This window comes from Denticeps clupeoides, chromosome 11, assembly GCF_900700375.1.
Source record: "Denticeps clupeoides chromosome 11, fDenClu1.1, whole genome shotgun sequence".
Classification (NCBI taxonomy): Eukaryota; Metazoa; Chordata; class Actinopteri; order Clupeiformes; family Denticipitidae; genus Denticeps; species Denticeps clupeoides.
In genome coordinates, this window is record NC_041717.1 from 224834 (window position 1) to 248418 (window position 23585).

Sequence of the window (23585 nt, forward strand, 5' to 3'; positions counted from 1 at the left end):
CCACTGATATTAGCCCATCGTCTGAACTGCTCAATAGATGATGCAATCCCCACCGGATCAGGAACAGCACCACACTGAGCACTGGAGCTCCTCAGGGCTGTGTGCTTAGTCCAATGCTGTTCACCCTGCTGACCCATGACCATGCAGCAACGCACAGCTCCACATCAAGTTCACCAATGACATGATTATGCTAACATGTTAATATCAAAAACAGGGGGTGGCTAAGATGCATCACGTTAAATTTGGTGATGTTTGGATAATGTTGAAAAATAAGCATGTTAGCATGCTAATACGTATATAGCTCGGCCACGCCCACTCCGATCGCTTATAAAAGTAATAGCACACCTCACACAATAAAGTACAAATTTTTTATATATAACTCACCGGTGTGCGTGCTTCGGTGCAAACTGCATTAAGTGCCGAAAAAAGTCTGAAATAATATAAATTTATAAATAAATAAATAAACTTTTCCCAAAATTGTGCGTGATCTGTAAATCAGACAGAGACAACTCATATGTCAAAACGTTGGTCTTGGCGAGATCTACGAGACAACATCAAAAACATTTGGCCTCGCCTCGAATCTTGTGTCACTAGCTTTTACGGCTGGTCACAGAGAGCGGAAAACTTCTTCCTCAGCACAATAGTAAACCGTACTTTGAGGTTCAAGTTTGTCATATGTACGAAGTACAGTGTACAGAGCACAATGAAATTCTTACCTGAAAACCTCTCCCACGTAGACAGAACATAGAACTAGGGCTGCACGATTTGGGGAAAAAGACATTGCAATTATTGAGATCAATATTGCGATTGCGATATGATAAAGGACACTTGCTTGTATATCAATGAAAAGTCGCATACAAATTACTAATAGTGAAATGTTTAATTTCAAAGTGAAACATACAAACTACTTATAACAACTTGAAATGCCCAGTGCTTTCATACAATATTCTACAAAATTAAATAATCACAAAAAACTCTTTACATTACTGTCGAACGACAAACCCTGGTAAGGCTAAACAACTGTTTTGATTATATTTGGCCATTATAAAATCCCGTATTATAGTTCTTACGTTTAACCAAAACATTGTTGAGGCTGACTTGAACACAGGAATGCATAACTTCGCTAGTTTAGCCTAGCTTAGCTAAGGTTAAGACTTATAAAACGTGATTTTATAATGCCAAATATATTCAAAACAATTGTCCAGCCTTAACTATGAAATGTAATCCCCGGGATCTGGTTTGGAGCGTACAGCGGTTTGTACAGCCCCAAGCAGCACAAGAGTGAGGCATTTTTATGCACTTCTCTCCATAGCAGAGCCTATCGCAATATGGCGGAGACGTTGACGTACGATGCAGCTCGTCATGCGGCGTCTACCCAGATGTCTATGCGAGTCACGAATCTGAGGTCTCCATTGAACTGAACCGAAAGTCATGTGACCAAACACGTCACATTCGACTGACGTGAGACTTCAGTCAGCTCCCAAACTTTGAGAGAATGAGTGAAACGTTGGCGATCCAATCCATGTACTAATCATTTAAATCGCAGCTTTTTGCGTTCATGTAATCGCACAGACTGACATCGCGATTACGATTGCGATTAATCATGCAGCACTACATAGAACATAATACATAGAAGACACTTTGAACCCGATTTTGTGGTACGACCTACCAAAACAAACAGGCCTTCAGCCTGACCTCTCCGTTGTTTCTGTGCATTTCACATTCTTAGCGTGGCAGCCTTGAATGTAACACATGTCCTTTTTTGCCTTTTTACCAGTTTTCCGGGTTTTACAAACCCCCGTTGGCGGCACCAACTCGTCCCATATGTCAGATCGTAGGACTCAGCGAGGCCTTTGGCCTTTTTATCCTCGGGGAGCCAAAAGCATATTCCCAGCACAATAGTGAATGGTCTGTCATGCTGACAGGCCCAAATTATTAATTAGTTTGTTAAGTCAGTTACACTACCAACAAATATTAAATTATAATTGTGCCTTGTCACAATTCCGTCTCTGAGCTCTTCAGGCAGTTCCTTCAACCTCATTGCTTAGTTTGTGCTTTGATGAAACTGAAAGTGAAGTGATTGTCATTGTGAAATACTGCAACGAAATGTGTCCTCTGCTTTTAACCCATCACCCTTAGTGAGCAATGGGCAGGCATGACAGGCGCCCAGGGAGCAGTGTGTGGGGATGGTGGTTTGCTCAGTGGCACCTTGGCGGACCAGAATCCGAACCGGCAACCTTCTGATTACGGGACTGCTTCCTTAACTGCTAGGCCACCACTGCCCCCAAATGTGCACTGTGGGCTGTCCTCTCCTGACAGGAAATGGACATTACCTAAACAGGTCAGTAAAAAGTACATGTTACCAGGAGTAAAAGAACTAAGGAGCCAACTGAGGCACTGAAACTGGTGGGAAAATATAGATGGCAACTGGGGATCTTTTAAGGACTGTACAGCAAACAGAAAGCCTTTAACACGTTTGAGTTTGATGAAGCTGCAAACAAAGAGAAGTATGAGTGCATGACTGAGTGAGTGCTCACTGAAGAAAAACACCATATATATGCAGCCAGGGGCTCTGGGCCATGGTAGTTCTATTTCTTAAAGAAGGGTGATGCCGCATTGTCCAATTTGGAGAGGCTGAAGCAAACCGTAATTGCCTCCTGGTTTTGGATGTATAGTTGTACTCCCCAGGCTTACAGGTAAGGGCCTTCCTTGGTTTTATGGTTTCTTTACCCACTGCACTGCATGCCTAAATCATTGTCTGCACCACTCTTTGTGTGATTTCATGAGAGGCCTCAGATTGCCTTGCGACAGTTTTAAAAAACTTGTAACACTGTAATTTTGGACATCTGAAAGTTTGTGGTATCCATGATAAGAGGATCAGGGAGAGCCTGTTACGAAATGCTAAGCTAACCCTGGAAGAGACAGCAGAGACGGTGTCATGCAAGTGACCAAGCTTAGCAGCATGTGAAGACATTTAATGAAACAGGCACTTCTGCATCACAGAAGTAGCTGTGGTTGGAAAAAAAAAACCTTGCAAGCTAATCAACATTTATTATTCCTAGTATTTTAATATTGTATATGGAAAGAATCATGCATTCAGATTATGTTTTAGAAAATGTATGTACATTTCTGAATCACCCAAAAACAGGACATGCAAATACTGCCCTCAAGAGAGTGATCTCAAAACATCGAAAACATGCATCTGCATACATTTGTACAGAACATGTCATGTCACGGCGGCACACACACACAATTATACACACATATATTACCTTCCTACATAATGACAACTACAACTCAAGATCAGAAAGTTAACCCAATTCTTCATTTCATATAAATGTTGAACAATAAAAATAAACAAGCTTATGTGGTGACACTGACCTCTAAACTAAACTCACATTTTGCCTTACCTAATAATCATGTCTGAGTTATGACTGTGAGAGTGTGTGTGTGTGTGTGTGTGTGTGTGTGTGTGTGTATTTGTGTCTTACCAGCCGTCTGCCTCTTTGTTCCTCACGCTTCACATCCTCCACAGAAAAGCCAAACAGGTCATCAAAATCTGGTGTGTTCCTACAATATGTACCTGAAGCAAAAAGCTACACACACAAAGGCAGATAGTGTTGTGATAATTTGAATAAATCAATGAGTCTTTGAACAGTGCAAAATCAAAGAATACAAGTGTACGATCAAATACATTTCAAAAAGCACAGTAGTCTAATGTGTTGGGAGGCTTTCAATGTAATTTGTAACATATTCCGTAAGATCAGCTCTCAAGTACAAACATAACATTTTGGTTCACCTTAAAGTGAAAACCAGTAAAATATATAATCACAATCAGTGATTAACAGACCTTCGCAAAATGGTTCCGTGATGTTATTGTACAACAATGAAAGTGTGCAAAATTATGGAGCGTGGAACACGACGTGAGGTGCAATGTTTGTTGGAAATTTGGGCAGATGAGAGCACAAAAAATCCAGGATTATCTTCTTCATCGTGGATATCAGAACAGCAGTGTCAAGACTAGGTTAAAAAACTGTGGGGCCAGCATTTAAAGGTACTGGATGCACTCCGTAAATCTGGCAGCTCTGCAGACGAAAAAAAACTCCAATGATATGACGCTGCCAACAGCATAATCGGCAGTAAACCATCTACCCAACCAAATGTGCTGGAATCCCATCCGCAAAGATCGCTGGATTCATAACGTTAACATACATACCAGTTCCAATTAATAGCTATTGTGTTGATTTAGTATGTGCATGTCCATAAAGTACATTATACAAGGTTTTACTATGAATCCAACCAAGAAACCATGGTTACTTGGTTTCCACAAATTGACAAAAGTGACATTTTCATAAGGGATGTTAAATTGCTGTTATTATTAAAATGTTTAAATTTATGAATATTTTGCTTTTATTTCAACAGTTACATCACTCAATTCAGATTCAATTCAAACCGTGGTGATGAGACACAGAACATAACAGATAAGACTGAACCTGAGCTAATACCTTCAGAACAAGGCAAAAAGAGGAAGCGAAAGGTAGAAGTGACATGATGACTGCCTTTCTAGGCATGCAGAAACAACATCATAAAGAATGTGTGCAGCAAGCCTGTGTTACCAGCAAGAAAAAGAAATGCTTGATAACTGGATGAAGACCAAGAAACAAATATGATGTTCATGCAAACCATGAACAGACTGTTTGAATCCATCTCCTCCTCCTACACCTCCTCATCTGCAGTATTCATACCATGCTGAGACATCATGACCCTACCCTGAGCATGATAACATTGAATAATTGAATAATGACACTCAGGTATGTCTGCAAATTGAAGGAAAGTATACTGCAAGCATTTTGAGAGAACCTTTATCCCCTTGATATATAGCACTTTGTATTTTATTTGTTTTCTTGTTTTGTTTCACCACTGCACATGGTTGTGTTCTGTGAAGTACTGTTTTTTTTCTGTGGAAAGTGTGTCTGTTTTTGAATTTTGTGCATTATCTTATATTTTGTGTGTTATTAGCAAATAACTCCTGCACTGTTCTTGAAATTAACAATATGACAACCGCACAAAAATAGGTCACAATAAACCAATAAGTACATAGAATAAATACATATCACTGAATATAGTAGCAGCATGACACAAAAGTATGAAATGAAAACCTCCTGAAATCGCTCTACAGATTTGAGAAATATGAACCATGCATCTCTGGTGGCATTTCACCTAGTGGCTTAATTAAGAGGATTCCATCCACTGTTCACATTTTCCTCTTCAGCAGCATTGTCCTCACATTTCTCACTATTAACTTGACAAAAATTGCGAAGCACACAACAGGTGCCAATTACTGTGTTTATGTTGTCTATGTGGCACTCACACCTCTCCATTAAGAATTTCCACCTTTTTTTAGGAGGCCAAAAGCCCTTTCCACAGTCATTCATGCCTTGCCGAAGCGGTTGTTGAAGGTAGTCTGTGCAGGGGTTATTTGCTGATTTTCTGGATATGGTTTCATCAACCATGGCAGTAATGGATATGCAGCATCGTCCAAAATCACCACTGGCACAGCCACTCCTTCAAACCTCTCTGAGGGAACAAGGTAATATTCTGAGCCCTCTCAAACAAGGATGAATTTGAAAAATTCTTGCACCTTGAATCTTGCCCGGCCAACCCACATTAATGTCCCAGAACAAAAGTCAATGAACAACCACACCTTGCAGAACAGAGAAGAAACCCTTCCGGTTGTAGTCTGCAAAGTTTACAGTCGGAGCTAAAATCCCAATATGAGTGCCATTAACAGCTCCTCCACATTGTGGGAAGCCCCACCTGTCTCTGAAACCCTGGATAATGCTTTCAAATTCCTGCTCAGGGGGTTCTGATGAAAAGGCTACTTGGTTGGTAATACTAACAATGCAACTGACTGACCAATCCCAAATAAATGGGAGATGGTTCTGAACTCAACATTTGTGGCCAGTCTCCATATGCTTATTGCAACACGTTGGTCCACAGGCACTGGTTTCCTGAATATAGTGGTCTGTCTTTGAAGGTGCAGCTGTCTTAATAAAAGAATGCAACTAATGTTAACCAGCAGGTGATAGTATGTTACATGATTTTTAGCTATAGAACACTATGGTCATCATTACAAAAAACAAATTTCATAATACACTTTTCAAATTGACATTTCAGTATATTAATTCTCACCTTGTCAATGTATGGGAACTAGTCGGTAATCAAACCAAGGTTTTTGCAGCACTTCAGCTGGATCCTTGCAAATCTCCACATATGAGCAGCACAATTGCATGAAAATTTAGCAACAGACTGTGAGGGCTGTGGACCACCACCAAATGACTCAATGTCACGGGTGGGCTGGACATGGCGATGAAGGAGGACGCATTTTGGGTGAATTGGATGTGTTAATGAGAAGAGCAGGAAAGTTTGGGATGTGAGCACCTTCGGTGCACAAGCCCTACAAAGTATAATCCAAGTGTAAATCTGTCACCTGTCACGGTGAATGTTGTTTCAGAGAATTAATGAAATGCTCTACTGGGTAAGTTACCTGCGTAGTAACCAGACCAAGGTTCATGTTACCTGTTCTCAGGGGAATGTGAAACAGGGTTGTGATTAGTATAGAACATCATAAGGCACATTTGAACAATAACTATTCATTTCAAAGCGCTGCACTGTGACATTACAATATACAATAATATTTCACTTTATTCTACTTTATTTATTTAAATAACTACTACTTTCAAAGTAGAGCAGTTCAGTAGGGCAGTGTTGGGCTAGCTGTTAAGGAAGCAGGTGTCTGTTCTGGCTGCCCACTTCTCACTATGGGTGATGGGTTAAAAGCAGTAGTGACAGTAGTGAATCATAATGACAATCACGTTCACTTTCAATTTCATGATGCACTTCACTGCGTGTTGTACTGCAATAAAATGCATGTTGTACTGCTATAACTATGCATGTGACTAATAAAAATCCTGAATCTTGAACCCACCGGGCTACTAAAACCCCATACTGGTTCTAACCTACGGCTGATCTGATCTGCGTTATGTACCGAGCTCCCACGCTGCTATGAGGGTTTTGGTGACCAGATCTGGTGTCTTTGCGTTCAGAGCAGATCCACTCACCAGACAATTCTGATGCGCCGTCACGTCCTCTTTGGTGGCCAGAGCTCCGGTCACATCGTTCTCCTCGGCGATTTTGCATAGAACACAGCGGACCGACGCCGCGGACATCTTGACTAACAAGAGCAGACTTTCACTTTCCATTTCCCGCCCGTCTCCACCCAGACGCCTTCTCAACACCGCGCAGCCAGCAGCTCGGGATTCTGCAGTGATGGCGAGCTTGGAATTCATGTTTGAAGTTCGCTCGTTTTAACGTGGCGATGAAGTTATCCAATTATTCGAATTGTCTGTTCTACCTTAAAACTCCTCTGCAGACTGCAATACGGGTGGTACAGTGAAGTGATTGTGATGAAGTGAAGTGAAAGTGAAGTGATTGTGATGAAGTGAATGTGAAGTGATTGTCATTGTGATACACTGCAGCACAGCACACAGTGAAATTTGTCCTTTGCATTTAACCCATCACCCTTAGTGAGCAGTGTGTGGGGACAGTGCTTTGCTCAGTGGCACCTCAGTGGCACTTTGGCAGATCGGGGTCATCTGTCAGCTTGTCCCTTCATGGAATCCGAGGTCCAGTGCTTGCTGGACGTGGGCCGAGGTATTTTGCAGTTGTCACGTATCCTGGTTTACTTATAGTACTGGTTCCTCGGCTGTGTCTGTGGGCAGGGCGACAAAATGGGCTGCTTTAGAAACAGCCCATTTTCCTTCAGTACATTTTCCTTACCTAGGATCACTAATTACTAATCTAAAACTAATTAACACAGGATTCCAAGACTAATTTTAGTGACCCGTGATCCATGAATTTAATTATAATAAAAAACACTTAAATGCAATTTGCATAATACTGGTGTATATTGTACACTGAATGCTGTTTGTGTAGTACTTCATCCGTACAATCACCATTGCACCACAGAAAACCTGTCAGACATCTTTACTTTTTGTAGATTGTAAAATCTCTATCTTATAAACACAAAACCCACTTTTTATTAAAACCTTTTATTTTTGTCCTTTTATGGTATGTGTGCAACACCTCGTACCACGCAAGGAGGATGTTCTCCAGCCTGCATTGAGGTTTACCAGCACTCACATTATTCTCACCAGCATGGAAATAAACAGCAGCTCCACATGAACTGGACAAGTTGTGATCAGCAACTTGACATGAACTGGACCAGTGAACTGGGAGGATGAGTTAGTTCCCTGTCCAGACTGTCCTTGTCCCTTCTTTCAAGCTACACCAGGTGGATGTTAAGAGTGTTAAGAACACGGTGGGATCACATTATAGCACTTTTTAGTCTGTTCCAAGTAATATTGTTTTTAGTTATTTTCAGACCTTCCTGAGAATGCGCTTTTAATACAAATTTGCGTCCTGAATCTGATGCAAGTGCTCCCTCGACCCCACAATCCTGTCATCCTCTTTTCTGTTCCTTCTGTTGAGGTGAATTTTCTTCTTCTTGAACAATGGCACAAGATAGAATCCAAGTTCTCCTGTCTGTGGATGTGACCTTGTGTGAGCAACAGGTTGCCGTGCTGGATGGTGTTGTGGAATTTTTATTAAAAGATTAAACATTATTGGTTAGCTTTGTGAAAGGTGTTTATGCTTATTGTTTAAGAAACAATTGAAGAGAAAGGAGAAACTACGCAGACAAAAAAGAAAGTGGTGATGCCAAAAGAGAGGAGCAGAGGGAGTTCCAAGGATGCTTCAGACATCTGCTACAAGAGGCAGAAGAAGATGTTACATGGGAGTGAGAGACAGTTGCGCAATGGCGACTGACTCAACTGCAGAGCGTGCAAGACGTCAATGACAGAATGCTGGAGCTTCAAATTGAAGACACACCGCCACAAAGGGTTCGAGACACACATATAGGAACGCATTGAATTAGTGTAATTTAACACACATTTTATGAAAGGATCGTTTCAATTACTAATTCATCTTGTAGATGAGATCATCCTGGAAAATACCTAGAAAGTATGTTACATACAGCGCTACAAAAAAAAAAAAAAGGACAAACACCCTTAAGGCTTTATGAACGTCATTAATATCTGCAGTTAATATCTGCAGTTTTAAAGAGTGTTTATTTAACAAACTGGAGTGGATCCACACACATAGATCACTGGTCCTGGAAGGCACACCAGGGAGTCTTGACTCCAGCAGACCAAGAATGGGGATGCCCACCTGGTGTAAGAAGGGACACGGACAGCCTGGACAGGGAACTAACTCATTCTCCCAGATAACTGTGTGAGTTAGGGGCAGTGGTGGCCTAGCGGTTAAGGAAGCGGCCCCGTAATCAGAAGGTTGCCGGTTCGAATCCCGATCCGCCAAGGTACCACTGAGGTGCCACTGAGCAAAGCACCGTCCCCACACACTGCTCCCCGGGCGCCGGTCATGGCTGCCCACTGCTCACTCAGGGTGATGGGTTAAATGCAGAGGACAAATTTCACTGTGTGCACCGTGTGCTGTGCTGCTGTGTATCACATGTGACAATCACTTCACTTTATTTATTTATTATTTATCATTCATTTGGTTTACTCACCTTGGTATTATGAAACCGTAATATGAGGTCAGGCTAAGGATAATCTAGAATGATGATTATCTTAAAGAAATGGTAATTAAAATACAATGGAGGGAAGGTTTTTGACTCTCCTGTGTTGTCTGTCTGCTGAAAAGACATTGATGGCAGCGTGAGCACCAGTCCACCAAGCTGAGGACGAGTTGACATCCTGCCCTGCACAGGGCATCACAGTTAATCGCCCTGGTGTTGCATATATTTTATTTTAGACTGATTAGTGAGAATGGGGTTGATTCAAATGTAATACTTATTTTATAACTTAAAAAAGACAAGCCGTTCAGCAACAATTTCACATTTGATCTTCAACTATTCACGACTTACACTGAAGAAACACTGAAAGAAATGTAAAAGCTAAATTATTCCCAAAATTAACATAAGGTAATAATGTTATTTAGGTAAGTATGAATAACTATTTGTGCAAAAAGAAAAATTATATTTGTAATAAAACATTTTGTTTAATGGCATGAATGATGACAATCAACCGCAGTAGTCCAATCACACTCCAATACTGACAAATCAGTAGCTTTACAAAACATGCAATTTCTTAAGTTGAAATACAAAACAGTTATCATTATTCATCTGGCTACAAGCCCTACACATTTCAGAGGCCTCTGACCTCTGACCTCACAGCAGATGTCCACACCAGCACTCAATTCCAGATTGCGCTCATTTGGTGGAAGGTAGGATGTCAGTGTTTTACCATCTTCTAACACAGAACACCATAATTTCATGAGGAATTCCTTCTGCAGCAGTGAATTACGGGATCATTCACACTGCCCTGGGAGAGAAGTGTAGTAAACATAACATTGCTATAGTAATACTATTTTTAATGTATGGAAAATATAATCTTAAACAAATTTTCTAAATGTTACTTTTTTAACAAACCTCTAAATGAAAACTTTTAGAATTTTTTAAAAGCAATTTTTAAATGTCAGATTTTTTTTTTTTCTGGTTAAGTTAATAAACAGATCAAATTTGTATATGTATTGTTCTTAATTCATATACAAATACATAAACATAATTCATTACAATTACAGTGTAGATTTTATCCATTTTTTCACTATTTATAAAGTGAAAATTTTAGATATGGGATGTTAGTAGCCTAGTGGGTAACACACTCACCTATGAACCAGAAGACCCAGGTTCAAATCCCGCTTACTACCATTGTGTCCCTGAGAAAGACACCTAACCCTAAGACTGTCCCTGTAACTACTGATTGTACGTCGCTCTGGATAAGGGCGTCTGATAAATGCTGTAAATGTAAATGTATTTAACTTTTTCACTATTCCCACCACTATGGGGCGTTTGCAATGTTTTTTGGTTTCTGCACGATTTGGTGGAAAAAAAAAGTCATATTGTGATATGTGATTGCAATATGATAAATGGCACTCAATAATTATTAAATAACTGCAAATGTTTTTTTTTTTGCTATCTACCTGAAAAAGTCACAGATCTCCTTCTGCAGCTGCAACCTTGGAGTAACTGTAGACAACTATAGAATAAAAGAACTTAGCTGTCTAGCTACTTAGGCAGTTCCACTAATTCTGACAGTACACTTCCAGAATTTCTCCAAAATGTACTTTGTCATTTTTCAGTGACAGAATGTGGTGTGTGTGCGTGTGTGTAAAAAAATGTATTTTTGTGTAAATACCATTCCGTTACCACTCTCTGCAGTTTCCCAGTTCATGGCTTTCTGTACAGCCTTCTTCCACCTGGCATAGCGGAATTCAGTCTCTGGTGCACACACACACACACACACACACACACAAACATGAAAATCTAAGAGAATTCATGTTTAATGAAAGCATTATCTAAAGTTTTAAACACTTTCCTGTATTGGTGTATTTGAATGTGTACCGTTAGGGTTGATTTGTGGCTGGTATCTCTCTGTGGTGACACTATGCTCTGTGTTTATGTTCCACACAGACACTCCATCAGCGGAGCCTGCTGCCATGGCTGCTCCCAGTGCTGTTGTCTCAGACATAGTTGGCTTTACTGCAATGCAGACAGGAGTCAGAGGGACATCAAATCAGCAAATACACAGAAAATATAAAAAAATATTTCTGCAAAAGACATCTCTAAATAAATTCACAACTTTCAGAATTTCAAATAAACAAAAGTAAATAAACCTAATAACTTGTTTCAACACCCTTAGCAGCAACGTCTACAATTAAGCATTTGCAACAAATTGCATTCTTTCGGAGTCTTTCACGTCACTGTGGGGGGGATTCTGACCAACTCTTCTATCAAGAATTGTTTTAGTTCCGTCTCATTCAAAGGTTTAATTTTAAGATCATGCCATAGCATCTCAATTGGATTCAAGTCTTTGACTAGACAAAACCTTTTACACCTTCTAACCCTTTAATTGGACTTGCTGGTGCATTCTGGATAATTTTCCTGCTGCAGAACCCAAGTGTGCTTCAGCTTGAGGTTATAAACAGCAAGCTATTTCAGAAAGCAGGTTTACTGAAAACTCTTCCCAGAGTTTCCTAAACCTGCTTTCTGTAACATGCCCCAGGTCCTGACACAGCAAAGCAGTCCCAGACCATCACACTACTAGCATCATGTCTGAGACTTGGTATCATATTCTTATTCTGAAATGCTGTGTTGCCTTAGAACACTGGCCTTAAGGCCATCTATAGATGGTGTCCTTGGATTTACAGGTTATTGGTCACAATAAGTGTTAGAGAAATCAATTTGAAATGACCTGACATTTAACCACTATAGATGGCTTCTACTGATGTCTGTGCATGTGACATTTTCAAGTTTAAATCCAGAATGAGGAAGTAGCTTGTATTAGTCATAAATCATCAGGCTCCTCACATTTTTAATGAAAGACACCAACTCAAAGGAAGTTAATTTCTCTACTTCAAGGTACAGATACTAGTGATGTAGTTCTCAAGTGTATTTGTGGTCTCGGTCTTGGCTTGATCATGGCTCTATTTTGTTTCAGTCTTGTCTTGATCTCAAATCTATTTGGGCTCGGCATTGTCTTGGTCTAAACTCTATTTGGTCTGGGTTTAGTCTTGGTCTCAGACATAGCGGTCTCGATGGGATGAGGAAAAAAAGAGAAAACAGCTCATCCTCGCAGAGCAGTATCATTATTTATTACGCACCTAAATTCAAATGCAACCAGTCAGAGAGAAACACAGCAAGCACACAACCAAATGTGTCCTCTACATTTAACCCACTCACTCTTAGTGACCAGTAGGCAGCTATGACAAGCAGTGGGGACGGTGCTTTGCACAGAGGCACCTCAGTGGCACCTTGGTGACTTGGGATTCAATTCCACTCACGGGTTCGCTTCCTTACTCACTAGGCCACCACTGCCCCAGATGCTGCAATTTTTAAAATGTTACATTGTATACATTTTCTCAACTGACAATGTCCACACACATTACACATTTCATCATAGCAAAGTCAGCTATGTCCAAAAATGTCCGCAAACTCAGTTTTGACATGGGCTGTGGCCCAGGACAGCGTCATGAGCATTGGCAAAGTAATAATTTTTCTATTGCACGCGTGTGTGGTTTTCAATTGCCCATTTGTGCCTGGTTGTGTTTTGTGGAACCCCCGTGACACTGTTGTCATAGTGAAACACTGCAGCACAGCACACGGTGACACAATGAAATGTCCTTTGCATTTAAACATCACCCTTAGTGAACAATGGGCAGCCATGAAAGTAATATGAATTCAATTCTGTGGCCCTCAGCATAGTCTTGGTCTCGTTTTAGGTCTTGACTACAAGACTAATAGCTACCAAGCCATTCGTTCTGGTTTTGTCTTTGACCTTACACTAGCAAAAAAGTTTGAAAATGGTGGCCATAGTGTTACCAACAACACATACTTTACACATGTACATATAGTTTCCTACCCACTGGGATGCAGAGGATGTCAGCCTGCAGCTGCATCAGCAGCTGGTTGCAGGTCATGCCGCCATCCACCTGGAGCTGTGTGAGAGGAACACCACTGTCCTGGTTCATGGCATCCAGAATCTTTCAGTGTGAACATGTGACAGAGAGAAAAACATAAGAGCACAAGAGCATCAGGTCTGACTATGCTAATCATCTACACTAAATTCTACATCCTCACAAGCTAATATCTACCCACTTGGACCTGTTGAGTGCTGCACCATGTTCTCTACTAAACACTTAATAGATGTATGAAACTGGATTTCTTAATAGCTAAACAATGCAGTCTGCAATATGTTCAATAATGCAGGCAACACTTTTTAAATATTAATCAGTGCTGACCAGAGCAGGATAATTTGTCTTTTTTGTGTCTTGGTTCCTATGTGACCAAACGAATCAAAGAACAGACACAAACATATTTAAGAACAGGACTAAAGCTCCCTCTACTGGTCTTCATCTAGCACACAATATATATTCCCAAATCAGATATAAAAATAAAGATTAAATTACTCCACCCCTCTCCAGGGAAAATGAACCTACAGAAATCAAGAAACCTTATATGTGTGGAGTTTATATGCTCTCCCCATATTGCCGTGGGTTGCTCAGGGTTCTCTGGTTTCCTCCAGTCATCAAAAGGCATATACACTTGGTGACTTGGCAACTATGAATCCATAGGTGTGAGTGAGGGAATGAATGTTGTATGTGTGTATGTCTACCCTGCGGTGGGCTGGTCCCCCACCCTTGGTGAGTCCCCCTGAGTCTTTTACATTTACAGCAGCATTTACCAGACGCCCTTATCCAGAGCGACTTACAATCAGTAGTTACAGGGACAGTCTCCCTGTAACTACTACTTCTCCCTTTCACAAAGCGTTGAGTTGAGTTGTGTATGAGAAGGAAATGTGTTGGGAGTTTATATGTATTTTGTATGTGTATATGTTTGTATGTATTCAGTATTTAGTTTATATATTTTAATTTCATGTTTACCTCTTTAGTCTGGAAGCAGACGGCTTCAAGAGCAGCAAAGGCCAGGTGGTTACGAGTGGTGAACTGAGTCAAACCACAGATAATACTGAAACTCACACACACACACACACATATACATATTTAATACAGCAGACAGACAGAGAGAGAGAGAGAGAGAGAGTGTGTGTGTGTGTGTGTGGGAGAGAGACCCACCCTCTTGCATTGGGTTCCCAATATGGGGCGTATAACCCAGAAAACGCTGGAACAAAATAACAGCCGTATGATGTTCCTACAGATGCTGCAAGCTTCTCTAAAGAGACAAACACATTTATTAATGCATATTATAAACATGTTTTGAAAACATAATCATTTTTTTAAATATATGTCAAATAAATCACAATTAGATTTTGTAATTCATTCAGCCCTAGTGGACATCTTATTAGTTCATCATATTTCTTCTGGCCAAGCTCATACAGTTTATAGTTTTTCAATTGAAATTGTTGTGTGCATTGGTGCATTGAGTTTAGTCAGAATGACCCATATGATTAATGAGCAGTCAGTGTCAAATAATCAAATTAGTATTAAAAATGTAAATGTAATGTATGTATGTAATGTAAAACAATGCATTTATGCTAAATTTATGTTCTTACCAATCTCTGCAGATGACTGGATTATTCCCATATTGTCCTTCAGCCACCTCACTACTGCCCCTGCTATAGCCACAGAACCCTGCAGAGGCAGTCAGTCCCAGTTCCGCATTTACATCACAGCCCATAGCACCAAGAAGATGAGTGAGATGTGGGTGATCACCTCTAGAGCGTAGCAGGCTGGTCTGTCTGGACCCAGTTTGTAGGCAACAGTGGTGAGGAGACCGTGGTCTGACATCACAGGCTGAGAAAAAGAATGCACGGAACAAAGCCACCATATGTAAAGAAGATTATTCCAGAACCTGGAGGAAAATGAACCTTTTTCAGAATGTTTAGCCCTATATCACGCCAAAGACAACCCCTCCATGGATAATCCTGAGGTGAAGGATTAATGTGGCTACCAGACTGGGACAGAATTCTTCTCTTAGCTTCTTTTTCAGTTTTTAAATATAGCTCACAAGCATTCAAGCTCTTATTGTTCAGCTTTAGCTGTTAAGGGCCAAAGTTTTTCCTTGTTGTCACATTATTTAGTTCACCCATCAGAATGCTTGAAAGCATAAAGATGTCTACAGAATATTTTAATGACTTTTTTTGTAAACATCTACATTCTTATATTTCAGGTAATTTGAAAGAAACTAAGATAATGCACATTAACAAATGTGTCAAAGCTGAATTAGAGCAGATGCTGCTAAATTGTCAGTAGGCAGTGACGTTGTTGGTTACCCAGATTATGTATGTGTGTGTGTGTGTGTGTGTGTGTGTGTGTTATCCATCTACCTTTGTTCCAGTGTTCCTCAGCAGGAAGCAGCCTGTTCCGTAGCTGTAGGAGAGGAAAACAGTGAAAGCTGTGAATGTTTCCTGGGAGCGTTGTTCCACCAGTCAAACTATTTCAGCCTCTCACACACACCCGTTTCAGACCCTCTATGCATGTTTAATAGCCCTCACTATGAAGCCCTGGTTTCACGTGAACTGTTCAGAGTTGGGATAGTTGTGTCTTCATGGACACAAAGACTGGAGGTCAATCAGCTGACTGAAAATGACATGACAAAAACTGAATGACAGCATGAAGAATTTCATAGCTTTGAAGTGAAGTGAAAGTTGTCCTTACGTGTTTTTTGCTTGACCATCTTTTAAACACATCTGTCCAACCAAAGCAGCTGACTGGTCTCCTAAACACTTCAGCAGAAACACACAGACAGAGTGTCAGACAATCACACCCAATGTACAGGTTTTGCTAATGAATGAATATTTAACATGAATGAATACTGACCCCAGAGATGGGGGTCCCAGTCAGAGATCCTGATGCCTAGGTGAGAGAACATTTCAACATTCTCCATTTCAAAAAGTTGTTCTAATTCACATCGGTTCATAGGAATACCTACCAAGTAGCCATATATTTCTGAAGAGCTTTTCACTTCAGGCAGGATCTCCACTGGGATTTCAAAAAACCTGCCCCACAAACACACAGCCAACATTTTCACACATCATGCTCTGCCACTTCATACCAGAGTTTATGTTCTTCTTAAACACTTCCACTTTGATGAAGACATCTCCTACTAAATGAATTTCCTGATGTTTTTTTTTCTAAATTGTGTGTGATGTGCAGTTAGAGCAACTCTCAGATTATGGATGATTGAGATATTTGACAAGGGAAGTATAAATGTGGAATAATCAATTCTTTATTCCTGTGTATGTGTGTGAGTGTGTGTGTTTCAGCATGTTCTCCCGTGCTGGCAATGACTTCCCATTGGTCATTCACCTGGGCTGGAGAAGGCAGCAGCTACTGAAGTAGGTTCGTCCCCAAACTGCCATCGAACACCACCCACCTGCCTGACTTTACATTGGGTGTATGTGATGAAGGCTTGTGTGTCTGAGTGTTTGTGTGTGTGTGAGAGAGAGAGAGACAGACAGAGAGAGAGAGAGAGAACTTACGAGCACAGCTCCAGGTCCCACTGTAAAGTGTTAATGTTAAATAGAAGGGTTCGACTGGCATTAGAAACATCAGTGCAGTGAATTCCCCCATCCACACCCCCCGTCAAACACTGGAGGAGAACACACACACAGACTAACATGAATTACAAGTAATACTCAATATCAGACAACTTTAGCAAGCATTTGGTGTGTATGTTGGTGTATACCCAGACAAGCCAGGAGTCCACAGTGCCAAACATGGCGGTGTGGGTATCAACTGCATGGGCAACTTCCTCAATGTGATCCATCAGCCACCTCAGCTTGACGGCACTGAAGTATGTGCTGATGGGGAGACCGGTCTGACTCTGGGTGAGACACAAATGGACAGATAGAGAGAACCAGATCAGAGACAAGCAGTTAACAAGGGTGTCCACCAAAGGGTGTAGAAATGGTATGACCATGAAATGGCAGCAACTGGATCTAGCACAGGTTTCAAGGTAAATGGACTTCATCTGTCCCGACCAATGTCACCAATGCATTTGGTGTCCACGCATCTTAAACATACTACCAGCCTGTCATGGAAGACATGTCCTTAAAAACCTCAGCCTAAATCTTTAGTAAATATTGCTATCATGAACACAAATAATATGTATATACATTTTTCACTGTTCACTATTCTCACCTTCAGATGGTTCTTGTTCCCTCCAGGGGTTTTACTAATTAGTCTGTCTACTGTTGACTGTGTCCGCAGGTCCATCCAGACTGAAAGAGCAGAGAGAACTTTTTTAAAACCTTCAAACTGACATGCAGACCTAATTTATAAAGGCCACTCATCCTGCCTCATTTAACACTTCCACGTGTTTTACCTGGAAAAGTCTGATGTGCATGGCTGAGAGCCCTTATTCAGACATGTGTGATTATGAGAAACATGAAACATGAACTGACTGGATCCCACCCAGAATGATGTCTCAGGTACACACCAATAGCATTGTAGAGAGGCAGTCCAGTCTCTTTGTCCCAAACTAAAGTGGTCTCCCTCTGATTTGTCACTCCAATGGCTAAAATTACAAAAAGGAAACAAGAAATATGTTTGATAATGAAAATGGAAAAATCAACATCCATGGAACGATCAAACAGAAAATGTATAGATTAGGTTATGTTTTTAAGACCATATTTTCCAAATCTTCACAAGAACACATTCACTGTATTATAGATTTCTATCCACTTAAAAAAAATTGAGTTCACCCATTTTATCTCTCCTGAGTTTGCAATATTAATTTATTTCAGTTTAAGAATAACTCCACCCTCACTTGGTCACAAGCCCATATGGGTGGTACACAGGTATAGGAGAGATGGTCTATATCAGCCCCATCTTAATATGAACACAAGAACCCAGATGAGAAGTAAGAATTGCCCTCCATCATGAAATAGACTCACTGACTTTTTCTCTTTTCACTTTAATTGTTGTTGCTCTTATCTGCTTTAATGATATACTAGTTTACGGTGATTAAAAGAAATTCAAATGAGTTTTTGTGAAATTTCTGTCTCAGCTATAAGAGGTAGTTAACAGGAAGTGACATAAATTATTTTTTCTGTATTCATGCCACTCTAGAGATTATGAATTTGGAAGCAAGAGTCAACATACAAACACAAATCAAAAAAACAAATGAATACCATCACAAATACCAATAAACATACCTTTAATGAGATCAGTAGAGATGTTCATGTGTGTGAGCATCTCACATACTTTCTCCACACACTCACACACCGATTGCAGGATCTCCTGTGGGTCTTCCTCCACCCAGCTAGAAGCAGTTAATTAGATCATTAGAAAATGAGTAAATCATGCCAGTTGCTGCCACTTCAGTCACACAGACGCAGAGTACTGGTGTTTATGGGGTGGATTTAAACCCCTTTACACAGTTTCATAGTAATGGGCCTCAGAAACAGAACAGATAGAAAAGATGGAAAATGTTTCATCCTGATCAGGCTGGAAATAAACTGCTTCTCCTAGATACCAGTCCCTGCAGCCTGATGACACCTCATTACATTTGAAGGACTCACTACATACAGGTTTAAGCATGACAATTTTAAAACTGAATGTAGCTGATGTAGCCATGAATAACTTATTTTTATATTTATTTTATTTTCATATTTACATACATTTCTTCATTGTGGGTTCATTTTCTAATGTAAACTTACATTTCTATTGGAAGCTTTTGTGTTTATTAGGGTCCGACAGGACCCTATAGAAACCATTTGAATTCTTCTTAATATTATTTTTACCTGAAAAGAATTTTGAGGGTTCAAACAGGCCTAGCAGATATGTGAAATTCGACATGCTTATGTCAGAGCTTCTTGGTGTCCTAAACCCAACAGGAAGTTCATCATTTAGATTTAAAGGTGCCACTTGTCATTATTTTTCATTTCCATGCATCAGAATTTAATAAACTCCTCTTAGAGTTTTTATCAGAACCATCATTTTTGGTGACTTATCTTAAGGCCATGGCCATGGTTAAATTGTGAAGGATTTTAGTTTTTGTTGGACGGCATGTCTGTAGCATTGCGGCAAATTTCACCATATAACAGGAGGTTGCTGTCATTCGCACATGCAAAATGCAATCTAGACCAAACTTTACATGTATGATAATGGTGTGGTCATAAATAAGTATGTTTGAAGTTTCTTGAATAGTCAAAGCATCACTTAGTGGCAACAGGAAATGCTACACTTTACTCTACGCTGCATTGATCCTCACTAGTGTATACCTGAAATTTGTTGTGAAGAGTCTTAAGGCCTTGACAATGATGGTGTGTAAAAGTTGTGAGTTTTCATGGTATGGATTGACCGTGGAATGGCAGGGAATTTTGATGACTTGCCATAGAAGAGGAAGTTGCTGTCAATCATACAATACCCAGTCTGCACCAAACTTCACAGGATTGATGTATGTGCAAAGTTTACCCAGAATACTCAAAGAGTCACCTACTGGTAACAGGATTTTACATTTGGATAAACAGTTCCATTTAGGATGATTATATATACCTCAGATTTGATCAGGAGAGCCCTGAAACCTAGAACAGGATGGTTTTTGCTTTTGTTGTACAGCCTAATTACTCACAGCACAGCTTACTTTATTTCTTTCATGTCACCTTTGACACGTTTGTTTTTCAAAGGTTGGTGGGGATTCATGGCAGCTTATGTAAATAAACTTATGTACCCTGGGATGATGGGGAAGGAAAGGCAGTTTGTAAAAAAAAAATAAGTAAATCAATTGAAAAATTTAATTTACAAAAATGGTCACTTTTTCTGTGTGTGTGTGTGTGTGTGAGATTTTATTTAGCCACACACAGCAAGATAGAGCCAAGGTAAGTTCACACATGGCTTCCAGAATATGTTTCCATGTTATGTGATCTGTATGAATGCTTATTATATTATATACAGGTATGTAAACTTAATTTTTTTAAACTGGATTTTTTCAGTGTCACATCTTCACCGTGACCTAAAGGCAGCTATCAGAACTTAGAGAACTTGTGTGTATGTATGTGCAGTGTTTGTGGAGTCTGATGTGTAGTGTTGTTCTGACTGTCGTGTCGCGGATTCGAGTTTATGTAAACATTTGGGGGTCACACACTGTTCACGTACATACACAAGAACTGGCACGTGGTGATGGGCGAACATAAATGTGTTTGTTAGTAAGTCATTGTACTTGCTCTGGCAAAATGGTAATCAATATGCCAACGCTAAAATTGGTAACTCAATTAATTTAGTCCCTGCAAATTTGACTCACCAACATTTTTTTTTTGCTTATTAATGGCACTCAGTTATGATGTAAATGACTAAGTATGAAAATGCTAAGACTTTGCACATATTTTTCATACTTTCCTCTCAGATTGTGTGTGATAAATAAAGAATTCCTTCATTTTAACGTTTTGCGCATATTTTGTTTTATGATGTATATGATTGTTTTACAATATAGTGATGGTCACAGAATTGGTATATTTTGATATGCTATATGTGTCCCACAATAATAATAACAGCAGTGGTGACTAGATGGTGTGAAGTGATGGATGCTGTCCAACAGAAATCTACTGACCCGGAAACACTCACCCCTCCTTTGGGAAACTCTGTCTGATCTCTACTTGGTACTGACAAACCACCTCAGATGTCTGAGCATTAAACACCTGAAACACACATACATACACATGTGAATAAGCATTTACACAGGTGCTCCTTCAATATGTCTGTGCCCAATGTGTTGAATGACTGATTTGCACAGCTACAGACAACTGGCAACAAAAATTCAGAACCATAAAATCTACAGTTCCAAAATGACATGAGGTATTTTAATTTAGGGGGGCAATAATAGAATTCTACTCACCTTTTCAGGCCAGGACAACTGGGTCCATTAAGTCACCATTAGTGAGATCTGTGTGCTTGTTTCTGGATTTTAAATGACTATTACTGTCACTGACTCAGCCCATATGCCTTATTCAATCTCATCTGTCTTTTTATGCAGCTACAAATATCCAATCACCAAGGTGTTTCCAGATGTCCAACAATTATCGTATTTGTACTATAACTTTACCCTCTGCATGATGTACAATGTACATGTACAATAATTTTACCCCTTTGTTTTATAACAGAGTACATATGTATGTCATATGTTTATGTGCAGTTGTCTCATGTGCCTTTATAGCCAGTCAATGCACAATGTAACACATAGGTGACAAACATAGGTGACACAGGCCACATCCGTCTCGCAAGGTCATTTAATATAGATCTATTATTATGGCCTGGTGATATGAAGCCCTGATAACACACAAACTACAGATCCCATAATGCAGCGCTTCAGTTGTCTTGCCGAACGTTATTCCAAAAGTTTTGGCCCCTTGTGTAATTGAGTTTGACACCCCAGATGTAACATATTAATGAGTTGTTTAAGCGCAGATTTGCATGGCAGGGTTGCAATTACAGAAGACGCAAAGAGTAAACATACGCAACATCACACCATCAGACTTACAGAAATGAATGGGAGATTAACCCAGGTAAGGAGCAAGAATTGCTCCTAATTTACCCACCGTCGTGAAAAAGACTCGGACAAACTGATATTACCCTTTTAATAATAGAATTTGTTTGCTGTTCTCACCTGCAAATGGTCTATGAGGTCAAAGGTTAATAAAGTTTTATCTCCACCACTGGACTTTGTCTTTAGACACACACACACAGAGGGGCTGTTGTTAATGAACAAACCATATACAAACACATACAAGAGTTTTTCAACAGGTCCACACAAAGATACCTCGTATCACACATAGCTGAATTATCACACACATGTATACCTCTGGATGGGTATTTGTACTGGATAAATAGTGAGTTCTGACAGGAACAGATCTTTTATAGAAGAGTATGAAAAACTTTTTTTAAACTGACTCTGTAGTGTATAGAGCATGAGACACACACTTTTTTTGTGTGGCGAGAGTGTGTGTGTGTTAATGAGGGTGGTAGTAGCCTAGTGGGTAACACACTTGCCTCTGAACGAGAAGACCCGGGTTCAAATCCCACTTACTACCATTGTGTCCCTGAGCAAGACACTTAACCCTGAGTTGCTCCAGGGGGGACTGTCCCTGTAACTACTGATTGTAAGTCGCTCTGGATAAGGGCATCTGATAAATGCTGCAAATGTTAATGTGTAGGTGAGTTTATGTGTGTGTGTGTTCTGTTGTTTAGACATTTAATTACTGAACAGCTTCTTTCCTGAGAATGAGAGTGTCAGCATGGGTGTGTGTGTGTTTGTGTGTGAGTCACTCTGTTTTATTTTGTGTGTACACATTCTCACTCACATCACTGTGTGTTTTACATTCTACCTCCAATTCAACAAAGCAACATTTTCAAAATCAAAGTTTATGGTGTGTGCATCTGACAGACCCATTAACATGTGACATAACATGCATGGTTGTTCATTTGTATGAAACTAGCATTACATTAGCATTATTAATTTTTACTCAATTTGAATCATGTTATCTTTACTAAACTTTATTAAAGTGCCATAGTACTACAGTTTAGTGAATTGGGGGAACTCCTTGGGTTAAATGTCATCGGTCACTCACCAGGAAGCGGGTGGAGCTCGTGCCTTGGTCGATGGCCCCCACGAGCGGAACACTGAAGTTGGTGTGACAGGTGAGCGCCATCCTACACCCGGTCTGAGCTCCACCACGCCGCTCACGGGATTTATACGGATGACGTGGGTGGAGCCCCGGGCAGGAGGCGTCACCCTCCCCGACCAATAGGCGCCTGGGACAGAAGCGCGTTCACCGTGCGTCACGGGGAGAATTTCCTGAATGACTGTCACACACACGCGCACACACGCACAGGCATACTCTCTCATTTATTAGTTCAGCTGACTGCATGCTAAGAATATTGTTTCATATAATATTGATTCATATTGTTTTCATGATGTATATTTTTGGAGATGC

General features: G+C 40.2%; 2 protein-coding genes across 5 annotated transcripts; both read right to left on the reverse strand.

Annotated features, from left to right (window-relative positions):
* Window positions 1–394: 394 nt before the first annotated feature.
* phf11 (PHD finger protein 11) lies at window positions 395–7358 on the reverse strand. Of its 2 annotated transcripts, none has more exons than XM_028996575.1 (3): window positions 7122–7358; window positions 3492–3596; window positions 395–756 (listed from the first exon to the last, which is right to left on the reverse strand). In XM_028996575.1, the coding sequence occupies exons 1-3, from the start codon at window positions 7347–7349 to the stop codon at window positions 751–753; spliced, it is 339 nt and encodes a 112-aa protein (XP_028852408.1). In that variant the 5' UTR covers window positions 7350–7358; the 3' UTR covers window positions 395–750. The 2 variants fall into 2 exon arrangements, with proteins under 2 accessions (XP_028852408.1, XP_028852407.1); XM_028996574.1 differs by lacking the exon at window positions 395–756 and adding an exon at window positions 1516–2333.
* A 2759-nt stretch (window positions 7359–10117) lies between these two features.
* On the reverse strand, window positions 10118–23315 carry LOC114799300 (glycerol kinase-like). 3 transcript variants are annotated; one of them, XM_028995815.1, is made up of 19 exons: window positions 23220–23315; window positions 21220–21293; window positions 18813–18919; window positions 18095–18172; window positions 17797–17876; window positions 17342–17479; window positions 17136–17245; window positions 16586–16652; window positions 16474–16509; window positions 16312–16379; window positions 15981–16023; window positions 15367–15447; window positions 15207–15285; window positions 14770–14866; window positions 14578–14662; window positions 13557–13677; window positions 11540–11677; window positions 11334–11416; window positions 10118–10460 (listed from the first exon to the last, which is right to left on the reverse strand). In XM_028995815.1, the coding sequence occupies exons 1-19, from the start codon at window positions 23298–23300 to the stop codon at window positions 10410–10412; spliced, it is 1617 nt and encodes a 538-aa protein (XP_028851648.1). In that variant the 5' UTR covers window positions 23301–23315; the 3' UTR covers window positions 10118–10409. The 3 variants fall into 3 exon arrangements, with proteins under 3 accessions (XP_028851648.1, XP_028851649.1, XP_028851647.1); XM_028995816.1 differs by lacking the exon at window positions 10118–10460 and adding an exon at window positions 22259–22318 and having other exon boundaries at window positions 10468–11416; window positions 21206–21293; window positions 23220–23303; XM_028995814.1 differs by lacking the exon at window positions 10118–10460 and having other exon boundaries at window positions 10468–11416.
* Between the last annotated feature and the right edge of the window lie 270 nt (window positions 23316–23585).